This window comes from Ceratotherium simum, chromosome 22 (genome assembly GCF_057802395.1).
Source record: "Ceratotherium simum simum isolate JZ-2026a chromosome 22, ASM5780239v1, whole genome shotgun sequence".
Lineage (NCBI taxonomy): Eukaryota > Metazoa > Chordata > Mammalia > Perissodactyla > Rhinocerotidae > Ceratotherium > Ceratotherium simum.
In genome coordinates, this window is record NC_141921.1 from 49,811,227 (window position 1) to 49,825,073 (window position 13,847).

Below are 13,847 nucleotides of genomic sequence, written 5' to 3' on the forward strand. Positions count from 1 at the left end.
GCCCAGTTGAAGGGCCCATGAGGTGACAAGACAGGCCTCTTGCTGCTGCCGGGGCGGGGGTGGGGGTGGGGGCTGTCCAGCAGGGTGGGGGAGAGCTCAGACCCCAGGGAGCTGTGTCTGGGCAGGACCAGGGTCCCAGCGTGGAGCAGGCAGGCTGTCCCCTGCTTCACCCCACTGCCCACCCTCTGCCAGGACTCCCGGTGAGGGAGCGGCCGTGCCGCTGAGCGAAGGGGTGCTTCTCCTGGCCAGTGCACCTCTGAGCCCATGGACGGCAGGCCTTTCGGCCTACAGCCCCTGGGACTCGCCTGGACTTCTGCTGAAGGCGTGGGGGTGCTGGACGGGTTCAGACGCCAGAGGCAGCTGCTCCCACCCTGACCAGACCCCCGGTCCTCACGCTGTAACCCACAGGCAAATCTTTATGAAATTCGAATTCTCACACAAAAAAAGAGAGAGGTCAGCAGAGGCTTGTGTGGCCACAAACGCTGGCCATCAAGTCTGCTGGGTAAGGTGCTGGGCGGAGAGAAGAAGGAGCCTGAGACGGCAGCGTCCAAGGTCCAGCGTCTTCAGTGACCATGAAGAGCCAGGGCAGCAAGGTGGCCCAGGCCAGGCCAGGGCCCCACCTGGAGACAGTGCCCCCAGGCTCGGCCCCAAGACTGTCCACGGAACCACACAGCCCCCACAGCTCCCGTGTCCCTCCACTCTGGCGTCTGGGTCCACCGCACCGCAGAGGCAGCAGGGCCCACAGACAGACGACAGAGAGACAGCAAGGTGGGGGCACCTGCCCCTCTCTGCCCAGCCCACCTCCCAGTGGAACCTTGGCAAGCACAGCCTCTCAGACCACCCAGCCGCTGGCCCGGCGGTCAGCAAAGGACAGAGCCCGCCCTGTCTGTGCCCGTCCTCCCACTGGGCCCCGCCTGGCACAGACGGCTCCTCCTGGCCTCCTCTCCCGCTGGCCGGCGGGTCAACCAGGACGCTCCCAGGGGAGGCCTCTCTTCTCTGTAGCCTGGGCAGGCCGCCTGGTCTCGGTGCCAGGCGGGTAGGAAGGCCAGCTGTGTGGAACCCCCCCCAAGCAGGGCTTCCTGGAGGGTGCCTGGGGACCCAGCCCGCCAGACTGGTTTCTGTGAAGCCTCGCCGCCCGCCAGCTCACTGCCTGCCTGAGGTGGCCCTCAGCGCCCTGGCAGCCCTCAGCCCTGGGGGAGAGTTAGCGGGAGTTGCCAGGCAGACAGTGCTCTGCAGACACAGCTGCCCGGGGCCCTCCCCTTCCTGCCATCAGCAAAGGTCCGCCCAGGGCCTCTCTGATGGAAGAGGCCGGCTGAGACAGGCACAGGGGACCTTGGGATCCTAGCAGGGGCCCGAGCAGGTGGGGAGGGGCTGCCCTGGGCCCCCTGCCCATCAGCTCTGGGTAACGCCAGGTCCCAGTGCCCCAGGCCCAGGGCTGCCTCGGTCCCTCAGCAAGCCTGGGGGTGGGTGGGCAGCAGTGAGCTGGCCAGGCGGGGACCCACACCGGCCACAGCTGCCCCAGCCTGGGCTCCTGTTGGCATGAAGGCCCGGGTCTCGAGGAGCAGGCGGCCACCCCACTGCCATGCCAGGGACAGTTTCTGGTGGAGACTATAAATAGCACTGTCATTGGCCGGCCGGGCAGCCTGACAGGACCCACCAGATGTGCCGGGCTCTGCCACCAGGCCAGCTCTCCCCACCCCCCTGCGTGGCCCGCCGACAGCGACACTCCCCAAAACTCTGGATGTCCCTTCTCCTCCCAGGGCCTCAGGGAACCATCAGCCACTCCCGCCTTGCCCCCTGAACAAGCAGAGACAGGGGAACCAGGACAAGGTGTCCCCCATGAATGCTGCTCTAGAGCCCAGCGGGTGGACCCCAGTGGACCTCTTGGGGTGGCCTGGGGAGGGGTGCCACCCACCCCCAACCCCTCAAGCCTCCTTGGCGGTCCCTGCAGCACAGGTGCGGGCCACAGGCCACAGCAGCCACAGGCGAGGAGGGGCTGGCCCTCCAGGGGTTTCTCTCTCCTCGGCAAATCCTTAGCAGCAGAATGGCAGGAAGAGGCAGCCTGGGCAGCAGGGGAGGGGCTTAGGGCAAGAGGTTCCAGAGGCAAGACAGTGCCAGGCCTGGATGTGGATTGGGGAGGGGGCAGGTGGGGGCCCAAGTAGGGGACAGCTCAAGGGAGAAGCAGGCTGTGTAGATTTGGGCGTCGCCATCATGATGACAGTGAGGCCCAGGGGTCAGGGGAGGCCAGGCCTAGAAGAGGAAAGGAGGGGAGAGGCCAGAGGAGGAACATTTCTAAAGGGGGGAGCAGGCCACCCCATGTGGCCTTCTGTGGTCTTGGGGGTCTCTTGTGCTTGCATCCTCTAAGGCCTGCACCCCATCTCCCAGCCAGGCCCTGACAGCCGGGCAAGCCACTGGCGGGACCAAGGGAGGCAGGGCTCAGAGAGGAAAGCAGCTGGGGACCGTGGGGCTGCCCCTCTGAGAGGTGGCTTGAGTCAAGTCTGGGCCCGCTGGCCTGGTTGGGGGGCACTGGGGAGGGCAGGGGCCAGGACCCCTATGGAGCCCCGGTAGGAATCTGGGTGCAGGGGCGCCTTTCCACACGAGCGAGACGCGCTTCCCAGGGCTCAGGGGGCTGCGGGGTGGGGGTGGGGGTCATAAAAGATTCGGTTTTCCAACGGATCTCGCATTAATGGGATGCGGCACCCCAGAGAAGGGCATCCAAGCAGGCTGAGCGGGAACCTTCTGCGGAAAGCGGATTCGGACGCAGACCGGAGCGGGGCAGCGGGGAGGGAGAGGCGCGCCCAGGCATCATCCCCGTGGTGTCCCGGTCCCCTCCCCGGACTCGGCCCGTAGCGGTAGTTCCCACCTCCACCGCCGGAGGTCGCGGCGACCCCCACCTCACCCCCCAGAAGCCGCGCGGCGCTCGGACTCCGGACACGTGGACATGTCAGCGGAGGGGGCTGGGAAACGCTCTGACGGCGCGGAGGCGCCCCCTTCCTAGCCCCGACGGGGGAGTGCTGCGGCTCCAGCGCAACGTGCCCCCAAGCCCTCTCCGTCCCCAAGGGTCCTCCTCTCCCTCCAGCCCGCCCCTCCCCCGCGCAGGGGCGGGAGGAGTTAACCGCGCTCAGAACGAGGGGTGGGGGGGCGCGGGTGGGGCACTTCCTGCTGCCCGGCCCGCGCCTCTTTCCCAAGCACGTGCCGCCCGGGGCCCCCCGGCCCCCTCCTGCGCCCCTGGCCCTCGCGCCCCACCCCCGCCCAGGCCTGAGCCCGGCCCGCCCCTCGCGAGGGGGCAGCAGGGAGGGATCGGTCCTGTGGCCGCTGGGGGACCGCTCGGCCCCACCCCCGGGACGCCCCGCGCAGGCGTGGAGAGGGCCGGCCCCGGTGCGGTGGGGCTGCTGGAGGGAGGGCACCGTGTGGTGTCGCCACCGCAGCCTTCGCCCCCAGGGCGCCCCTCGGCCGGAGGCCCCCCCCCGCCGTCGGAATCCGGGCGGCGGTCGGGAATGGGGCCGGGTGCCAGGCGCGCCCCCCGCGGCCAGAAGCCGGGCGGGGGGAGGGGAAGTGAAAGCGGGCGGTGGGGGCGCCCCGGGGGAGCCCCGGGGGCTGGGTCGGGCTTTCTGTAAGATTTGTAATAGGAAACTGAGGCCGCGGGGCGGGGCCGCGACAGCTGCGCGGTCCTTTCGGGCCCAGCCGGCTGCGCTCCCGCCGCCCGGCGCCCTGGCCGGGAAGCCCGCTCGGCTGCGGCGACTAGGGGGAGGGCGCAGGACCCTCCCCTTCTCAGCCGCTCCAGCCTCGCGGGATCCCTAAAGGCAACTGCGCCGAAGGAAGCGGGGTGGGGGGGGTGTCTGCCCTGCCCCCCCAACTGGGGGCGGGGCCTTGCTGGGGAGGGCCCAGCCCCCTCCCCCGCTCCGCGGTCAGTCCCCCAAGGCTCCTGGCACCGCCCTCGAGGGGCGCACACCCTCTCGGTGACTCACGCCGACCGGTGACACCCACTCCCGGCCTGACTCACTGGGCGCCGAGCCCAGGCGGAGAGAGGGGCTCCTCGTGCTGGGGCGCACTTCGGGCTCTCGCTCTGCCCCCCATCGTGCATTTGCAGGGCTTCTTAGCCTGCGTGACTAGGGGGCCCTGGTGGGGGTGCTGCGCGGCTGGGGGGTCGCCCTGCCTCTGACCAGCAGGGCGTGGCCCCATATCCGTATCCTGGACTCCGGACCGGGAATGGCCGGACAGGGAACACGGAATCCTGTGGAAGGTGGCAAAGGGGTTTAGGTTCACCCCAGAAGAGCCTGCCAGGAGCCCGCGCCCCCGGAGAGTACACCCGTGCTCCTCGGGCCTGGGGGCCCCGCGAGGGGACAGCGCCCAGCCCAGCCCTCCCCGGTCCGGCTTCCGGCCATGCCGGAAGGAGCAGGAATTCGGAATGTTTTGAACCAGCGTTATAATTCCCCCGGCGGCTTCTCTGCCCCTGCCCTTCCCCCAGGGATGGCCGGGCGAGGGAGAGGAGCTCCATCTGCATCTGCTTGGCGGGGCTACTGCGGGGCAGGGGCAGGCCCTGGCCAGAAACAAGATTTTGTGTGTGCTGGGTGAACAGGGACTGGGGGACAGCCTGGGCACCCCTGTCCACTGCCAACCCCAAGCATGGGGGTGTAGGATGGCTGGGGGGAGGGCCGGTGTCCTGAAAGGGGTGGCTACCAGGAGGCCAGGGCACACTGCGGTGGGGGAGACTAGACCCAGGGTGGCCACACTTGAGCCCAAAGAGCTCCAGCTGGCTGGGACCAACACTAGGTCTGGCCCATATGCCTGGGGAAGCAGGTGTGGGGGAGGGCAGATGGCTCCCCCAGTGTCAGGGGCCAGTGACACCCACCTGGCCGCACGCACTGCAGCCCTGCCCAGCCTTCCCCCCAGCCCTCCCCAGGCCTCTGGATGCAACCACACCCCACCCCAACCCTCCCCAGCCGAATGCAGGCTTCCCCAGCCCTCCTCAGCCTTCCCCAGCCCTCCTCAGCCTTCCCCAGGCCTCCCTGCCCCCCGCCAAGTCCTCCCCAGGAGTCGGCAGGCCACCCCAGCCCTCCCCCACCTTCCCCAGCCCACCCTAGGCCTCCCAGCTGCCCCAGGCCTTGGCAGGGAGCCTCCCCCACAAACCACCAGAGCCTTTTCTGGGACTGTTTTTTCTTAGAAACAGGAAGTTGGGGTGTGGGCCACACGTCCACCAGGTCAAGGCCCTGCCAAGAACAGGGCAGGCTGGGGGTTTGGACCCCAGGGGAACTGGTCACCCTGCCCTGCTTCTTCAGTGCCCGTGGGAACCCCAGATACCAAAGCAGAGAGGGACAGCAGACAGAGGAACGAGTAGGGGAAGGAGGATGCCCGGCTGCCTCGGTGGGGCCGTGGCCTAAACTGGTGCCAGCCCCAGCACTGGGGTCCCTTCTCAACCCCCTCGGTGCCGTCTCAACGAGTTCAGACACAGAGGAGCGCAGAGCGTGTGTTGCTGTTGGTCCCGCTCTTCCTCCTCCCAGTCCCCAGTCCCGTAGTCAAGGAATGTCCTTGCACAAACACACACATGTGTGTACAAGCATGCATACACGCTGGAGCAGACGCCTGCCCCAGACGAGGTGCCCCTCCCATTCCTGGGCACCTCCAGCTCTGCCAGCTCCCCGGAGGACCTGGGACCCCGTCCCCATCCCTGGTGCCCCAGACCCTTTCTCTTGTCTAGCGGAGGCCCCAGGCCCTGCGTGTCCTGCTCATTGGGCAATGTGGGAGTCTGCGACTCTACTCCTGTCCCCAGGTCTGACACCCTTGTGCGCTCACGGGAGGCCCTGTCCTGGCGGTCCCGCTGCGAGCTCCTCTGGCCAGGAGCCCGTGGAGGTGCACCACGGACATAGACTTGGATGTGAACTTGAGGCACTCTGGAGCAGCGACCCGACTCAGCCCTCCCACATCCCTTTGCATACCCAGCAGCGGGCCAGGCCAAGCTCCAGGCCCAGCAGGGTCACTGCTGGGCCCCATCCCACCTCGCCCCCGCTGTGGGCCTGGGAACCCTAAGGCGATGGAGGACAGAGCTCGGGGCCCGTGGGGTGGGCCTGGCCGGGGAGTCTGCGTTCATTCAAGTTGCCCCGGCCTGGTACTGTCTCCTCCAAGGAGCCTGGCTAGGGCCGGCCTCGCAGGAGGGGCCAGAGGGTTCTGAGCACCAGGAAGAGGCCCTAGGGGGGATGGGGGATGTGGAGGGGGGAGGGGTTCGTGGAGGGGGGTGAGGGAACGTGGGAGGAGGGCGGAAGTGGGGACCTGGAGGGGAGGGGGCAGGCGCCTGACACTTGCAGGCTCGTGTGCAAGCCAACCTGGCTTTCCCATGCACACCCACACGTGGACGCTGTGGCTGAGCCCACAGCTCACCCTGCCTCTCTGGGTCTGTCCCCTGGGCTGCAGTGTGGCCCTGCCCCCTCCATCCCTGCCTGAGCCTCACCTGGACTCAGGTGGCCCTGGATGCATGGCCTCTAATGGGGGCCTCATGGGGAGGGGGACCCTAAGCCCCGACCTCAAGCTCCCTCCTTCACAAGGTGCGCTGTCCCCGGAGGTCTCCAAAACAGGCCTCTGTGGCAGCAAGAGTGATCTGGGCGAGAGCTTGGGCCAAACTGCCTGCCGGTAAAGGCTGCCAGGCCGGGCGTGGAGCAGGAAGGCCCGACCCCAGCCCGGCCAGACACCTGCCCGGCACAGGACGCTCCAAAGACAAGCCAGGCCGGCTCTCCACCTGCCTGTCCTCCCCCCCTGCAGTGGAGCCACCTGCTCGAGGGCTGGGAGCCTCAGCCCTCATGGCCCCCAGCCCCTGGCCCAGGCCTGGGCACAGATGGCCACGTGCATGAGGCCTGCAGGGTGCACGTCATCAATATGTGGGGGGCAGGCAGACATCCAGGCCCCAAAAGTTCTGTCCCCACCCCTCCCCAGGTCGCCTGGCAGTTGGCAGGCAGGCAGGAGGGTGCGGGGCTGCTACCCCCAGAGCACGGTGGGTTTCTGTGGGGAGGGTCCAGGATCCCCTCCAAGCCCCTGCTTTCATATCCTGCTGGGGCCGGCACCGCCAGGTCACAGCCCCACCCTTTCCTGAGAGCATAGACTGTCCTCGGGGACAGGCCTGAGAAGTAGCCAGCTCCCTCTTTTCCCTATGGGATCCCCACCTCCCTGCAGGTGGTCACCCAGGGCCCCCAGAGCAGGGCCCAGACCCCTGGCCAGCCCAGCTGCCCCAAGCTCAGCGAGCAGAGTGTGGGGTGGGGGGCCTCGGGAATACCCTGACCTGCCTGGGGAGCTCTCTGGCCTGTCTGTTCTTGGCCAGCAAGAAGGGGCGACCCTGCGACAAGACAGGCAGAGGTGAAGGAGAAAGGGTCTCGGGGCGAGCAAGGGCAGGCCGGGGCTGGGCTGAGTGGGCCAGGGAGGGGGCTGCTGGCTACAGCTGGGTCTGCACAGGGCGTGTGGGTGGGGTGGAGGCTGACACTGCAGCCCCCTGCCAGGCTCCGAGAAGGGGGAGGACCAGCTGTTACTGTAAATGGGTAGGCAGCTTCCTCTTTCCACAGAGGGCACGCCTGGCATCCGCCTCCCCAGATAAGGGCTGGGGTTCTTGGTCTGCGGTCAGCCCTTGACCACAGGGCAGTGGGTGGGGGCTGGGGGGCCAGACTGTGGCTCTGGGGCCGACAGACTGGAGGAGGAGTGGAGACCCCAAGAGGGAGACAGGCAGGCACAGCTGAGAGCGGAGGGGGCCAGGGTGGGGCCCGGCTGGTGGTAACTGAGGCAGAAGTGAAAGCTGGGGGCGGGGCATCAGGGGCAGGGACAGAAACTAGGGACCCGAGGACGTTCCCAGGAGCACCCCCTCCGCCCTGGGCTCACCTCATCCCCAGGCCTTGGGGACTTGGTCATCGGCACCAGCAGGGGAGAGCTTCCCGCACAGGGAGCCTCGCTCCGACCCAGGGCTCTGGGCAGGCAGGGCCAGGCTGCAGGACAGCCCCGTAGGGCCCTGTTGAGGTCCTGGTGGCGTGGCGCTGGTATGGGCGGTCCTGAGCCTGGGGATCCAGAAGTGGAGGGTGGTGGTCTATTTCTGACCTCTCCTGACCTTTGCCCTCCCCTGGCTTGGAGGCAGGGGACTGTAAGAATACCTGGGACGTTTCTTGCACCTTGACCTCCTCTCCCCTGGGGAAGCCGTGCTCACCCTGCATGGGCGGCGCCAAGGTGTCCGGCCCTGCCCAGACAGGGGGCCTTCGGATTCTGGCCGAGGGTCCCACAGCTTAGTGGGAAGCCACCCCTGAGAGGGGCAGGGAGCCAGGCCCAGTTGACGACTGTGCTGAGGTGGGCAGCCGTGACAGGGGGGGCCTCTACTCTTGAGGGCAGGGTCTCAGCTGTGCCCCCTTGAAGTGGGTTTGTCATCCACACATCGGGGTCCCAGGACCCCAGCCTGCGTTCCAGGGCCCGATGCACAAGAGGGAGTCGAGGTGGGTGCTGCAGCTTAGGGCCCAGCCTCGTGGTCACACTGTTTTCTCTCCCCTACCCTGCCCCCCAACCTGGTCTCTCAGACCCTAGGTGGCACCTCACAAGGGGCAGCTTGTAGGGAGGCCGGGTTCTGGGCCTGAGAGGCCTGTGAGTGACAGGCAGAGGCTGGGGTGGGCATCAGGGCTTTCTCTTGGGCCCCACTGGCCCCATGCTCCCAGCCTGCCTGGGTGGAAGCCCAGCTCTCAGGTGGAGTGGGCTTTTCACCTGGATGAGGCCGTCTGCACTACAGCCCACGCTGGACCCCCTCCCCGGGGGCTCCTAGGGGTTGGTAGGGGTGAGGGGGCAGGGGGCTTCAGAGCACTTCTGGGCCCAGGTTTGCGGGGGCTTCTTGAGGTTAGGGGGAGGACATAGGGACCTGCGAGTCCTCCCAGGCTGGGGTACACCTGAGCTCCTACTCGCCCACTTTTCCTGATGACCTCTGAGAGGCCAGGGCCGGGCTGGGAGGCCAGACGTGGGTGGCCAAAGGGAGCCCAGAGATGTGGCAGTGCAGGGCACTGGGCCCAGCCCAGTGGGGTCTACAAGGTTGGGGAAGCCCCTGGCCCCTCTGCTTCTCCCTCAGGGCAGTGCGTTGAAGTCTGTGGTTCTGAAACCACATGTCCCTTCCCCATTAGAGACATAGGGTGGCTCTGCGGGGACCAGGACATGGTCCCCTCCAGTGGGCCAGGCCTCACAGGACACATGGAGGCTGTGCCAGGAAGGGTCCACCCAGCCTGGCTCCTGCCCCTGGTCTGGCCAAGCAGGGCCTCCAGCTGACATCCACAGTACAAAGAGAGGCCACAGCTCAGCGTGACCTAGGGGGACAGAGGGCACCCAGCCAGGGTGATGCCCACTGTGCCCTGTATCCACTTGGGGTCAATGGAGACAAAAGGCCCCCATGATCTGATGAGCAGATGACCCCTTCCCCTTCCTGGGCTCAGGCCGGATGGCAGCCTGGGGCCGGGGCAAAGAGTCCCGGAGAGGAGGGGCTTTGGGGGCGGCCCAAGCATGGCTGTCCCAAGCGTACTCTCAAAGTCCTTTATTGTACAATGTCATGTTAGGGGAGGGGTGCCGAAGGACTAATGCGTACACAGCGAAATAGATAAATATGCCAAGCCTTTTCTTTTTCTCTTTTTAAATCAGGCATTTATAAACAAGAAAGCATACATTAATTACATAAAAATAGTTTTCGAATAGTAGAGTAAGTCGTCATATCGTCATTAGCAGCAGCAAAGGAGAAAACAGGGACGGTGATGCAGACGCTCCTGGCGGACGTAAAGGTAGAGCTGTGTTTTTTTTCCTTAATTGAAAAAAAATGTCGTTTGTGACTCCTGACTTACAGCAAGAATGAGAGGCCTCCCTCTGGCCTGGTGGACGCGGCCGGAGGGGTGGGGGGGGTGGGGGGACGGAACCTGGGGAGCGCAGTGCCCACGGGCTGGTTGCTCGGAAAACTGGCAAAGGGTTTCTCCGTCCCCTCTGGCAGATGAGTGTGGTCTTCCTCTGTTAAAAACAACCCAGAAAACAAGACAACTACCAGGTAAGAAAAGAGTTTCCGAAAAAGGAACCACCATATACACGTATGATACAACAGTGTAAAAGGAAACCAAGTATTTACACGGTCGCTGTTTTTACATCGGCGAGTTCTGTACGAAAAGCAGAGTTATGTGTATGAGTTAGCTGCTCCATAGATATGAATGTTATTGCTGTTGTTTTTTCCCTTCGTTAAAAATCTTCCTTCAGCATAGAAATAATGAATAATTAAACTGAATACACAATCATTTCGATAATGGATATTACACACTGGGAGAGTCAACAGCCTACGAGATAGATTCCTTTTCTCCCTTCTTCTGAGAAGAAACGCAACTGCAGCTGCGCTGACAGGAGCCAGGTCTCGGCCCGGGGACGGCCCGGGCGCAGTGGTCCAGAGTGGGCCCTGCAGTGCCAGCTGCCCCTGTGACCTGGCCCCTGGAGGATGGAAGCTGCCAGGACAACCCCATGCCCCCTAGCCTCACCCAGGAGCTGCCCAGGAAGGCTCGAGCTGCTGGTGAACGGGGAGCCCACCGCGTCTGGTTCCTGCACCCCAGCTCGGGGGCTGCGGGACCCTCAGGAAGGGGCAAGGAGGGCTGGGAGGGGCAGGCCTGGGTGGGACAGGGCCCCAGGGCTCCAGTCTGCCCATCTCTCAGGGAAGAGCTGCCACTGCATATCCAGCTCTTCCTGATGTTGTAGGACAAAGCCGGCTAATGGAGGCGTGGACCCGATGGCCAAGATGTGCAGGTGACCGAAGAGGGCAATGCAAGGGCAAGGAGTGGCAGTGCCCCCGCACACAAGTGAGAAAAGTGTATCTCCCTCTGAAGTTAAACACTCAAAAGCAGACGGAGCACATTGGGGCGCCCCGGGCGACAGGTCCCACGGGCCAGCCCGGGGCCCTTGACCTCACTATGATCTTCAGACTTGGCAACAGAGCACAGCCACACAGAAGCACACTGACACACTTAAAGCTTTGCTCCAACTAAATCATTTAGTTTCCCTTGAAGAAATGACTGAAAAAACACAACTCTGGAAAAACAAGGTTGAACACAGCATTCTGAGTGTTGCATAACACACCGACCCTTTACATGACACGGTAATAATGCCCATCGAGGGATATACGTATGGCAGAGGTTTAAAATTCCATGCATACAGATTTAATAACTGCAAAAGAAAAACAAAAGCAAAAAAAAATAAAATTCCAAACAAACGCTGCATATACATGATGTCCCTTCTGCATTGCACTTTAGGAGGGGGTCCAGCAGCACCCGGCACCCCCCTGCAGTAAACCAAGGGCAAAACTCTGCAGACGCTGTCACCACCCAAGTCTCTGCTCGTTGCGGCGGCCGTGTGTACCTGCACCAGCTATCTCCACCTCCTGTCTGCACTCGCAGCTGCCGTGGTGTTAGGACCGAGTCAAGCAAAGAATTCCGGTGAGATCTTTCTTATATGAATAGATACCATAATTTTAGGATGGGTAGCCGCCTCTTGTCTACTGGGAAATCATTTTTCAAGCTTGGGCATAAGAAACCTTACAGACTTTGCATAAACAGTTGAGAGTAAACGAGATTATTTGGAATAAATGCACGTAACTTATTCTGATAGTGGCAGATTCAATCGCTACTGAAGACAGATATTTTGGGGGTAAAAAGATGAGTCAGGATTTGCTGTACAAGATGCTGGAAGGCACAGAACTACCCCCCGAAGTTCAGTTTTTGCATTTTCGTTTTCTTGTGATTCCCTTGTTCAACCAAGCACCAGAGGGGTTTCCGAACACTCGAGCACTTAGGATGTGAACTGCTCTAGAAATCGGTCTGCGATATTTGAAAAGTAGAAACCTCAGTTAACGGGAATAAAAAGAGAAGGGAAGATTTTTGACAAAGTGCAGTTCTAAATATACGTTTAAATGAACAAACAAACAAAAAGAAAAAGTGAAATAATGCTGTGTTTTGTTCCAATGCTGCAGCCTCAGTCCCAGAATGAAAGGAGCGACGTTTGTTGAACTGAGAAGGGGCCGCCGTGGGCAGGCAGCTTGTGCGCCCAGCAGCGTGGACCCGCCTTCTGTCATCTCCCAGATGGACAGAGGACGCCCCTCAGGCGCAGCGTTTCCGGACACACCTGCAATGGCACCGAGGCCGGGAGGCGCAGGCGTAAGGCGGCAGTGTTCCAGCTCATGGTGCGCGGGCGGCACTCTCCTTGCTCCTCCTGGCAGCAGCACAGGAGACCTGGGTCCTCGTCGCTGAAAAAATAGACTCTGAAGAAAAACCCTTCCTGTCCTCAAGCAGCCGCGGGCGCAGATGAGCTGTGATGGCTTCGAGGGGCAGGATGGCTGCCACCCTGGCTCCCTTGGCAGGTCCTCAGATGGCGTCACTGTTGGTGGGGCTTTTAAAAGTTAGTCATTAAAAAACGTGTTGATTTTCTGAATATCAAGTCTCCTTATTGGTTTTAAATAGCTTATAACAAAAGTGTAAATGTTAGAATGTTCCAGCAAGCCAAGGGCCAGCCGCAGCCACCGAGCTGGCCTTGTCTCTGGCTGCAGCTGGGGACTCAGCTTGCTCACTTAAACTTGGCCAGTAGAAAATTTTGCAGTGGATTCCAAAAGCATGTGGTTCCAAACACTTGCTTGGTTGTAGGCACAGTAAGACGTTGTGCTGTGTGGGCTGGAGAGGGGCAGGCCCCGCCCGGGCACACAGAGCCCCTCAGCTGGTGCCCGCCCACCCTCTCCCTGCAGCGTGCGCCCCCTCGGCAGCAGACAGTGGGTCGGGCTAGGGCTCCAGCTCGGCCATGCTCTCACTGCCCGCGGCCTCGGAGCGGGGCCGCGGCCACAGCTGCTCCTGCAGCTCCTTGACCACCTTCTCCAGGTGCTCCCGCGCCTCCCGCTCCCGCAGCAGGTCGGCCCGCAGCTGCTCGCGATCAGCCTCCGCATGCTGCAGCTTCACCTGCAGGTCTTCGATCTGAAAGGGATGCCACGTGTTAGCGGCACCCCCCCCCCCCCAAACGCTGCCCTGGCCCGACCCTCCTTCCCCGTCACAGGCTCACCCCCTCCCACTGCCCGCTAGAACACACGCTTGTGAACGAGGCAGAGCCCAGCAGGGCCTGGGAGAGCCTCTTGGGTGGCACCCAGACAGGAGTCCAGACCCGCTCCTGCCACCAACCCGGCACTCGTAGTCCCTGAGAGATGGGAACTACCAAAACTCAAAGAGCAGTGGCCATTGGGCCCCTCCCCACCTCTTGAGGCCCGAGTTTCCACTGGGAGCCTGCTGCCCAGGCCAGGTCCCCAAGGCGTCAGTGACACCCCATCTCCCAGACGCTGGCTGGGCAGGACAGCCAATCAGGACGGGCTGAGACTTTTGAAAATGCATGAGGCGGAGCTGTAGTCCCCTGCCCCGAAAAAACAGGAGGGGAGGTCAGGGCTGGCTCAGAGGTTGTTTCTCCAGCAAAACCAGCAAAGAGGGGCGTGGTCAAGAGAGAAGCAACCTCCAGCGAGTCCCCACCTGTTGGCCCTGACTGGACAGAGAAGAAAGCCTGGGGCCTCCACACACTGCCCCATGGAGGACACACCCTGAAGCCCAGGAGAGCTTGCTGGCCCTCCGTGCTTGGGGCGGACCTAGTGAGGTGAGAAGGGACCCTGAAATGCCGACGGAATGTATGCCCCTTACTGCCCGGACCTGAGACACGCCGGTGCCCCGCCCTTGTCTGCCACACAGCTGCGTCTGCAGGTGGCGCTCCACGGCCTGCAGGCATGGCATGGCGCTGGGCCCTGCGAGCCTCAGTCTCCCCACCCACCACCCAGGCACCAGGCCCTGGTCTCGGGCAGCGCGGCAGAGCCCCAA

At 63.5% G+C, this 13,847-nt stretch overlaps 1 protein-coding gene across 1 annotated transcript in view; it reads right to left on the bottom strand.

Moving 5' to 3' along the window:
- Nucleotides 1-9,511: 9,511 nt before the first annotated feature.
- Nucleotides 9,512-13,847, bottom strand: part of SKI (SKI proto-oncogene) — a 77,581-nt gene continuing 73,245 nt past the window's right edge. Inside the window, exon 7 of the mRNA XM_004425502.3 lies at nucleotides 9,512-12,968. Coding sequence (XP_004425559.2) covers nucleotides 12,780-12,968 — 189 coding nt within the window. The 3' untranslated portion in view covers nucleotides 9,512-12,779. The remainder of the gene's footprint in view (nucleotides 12,969-13,847) is intronic.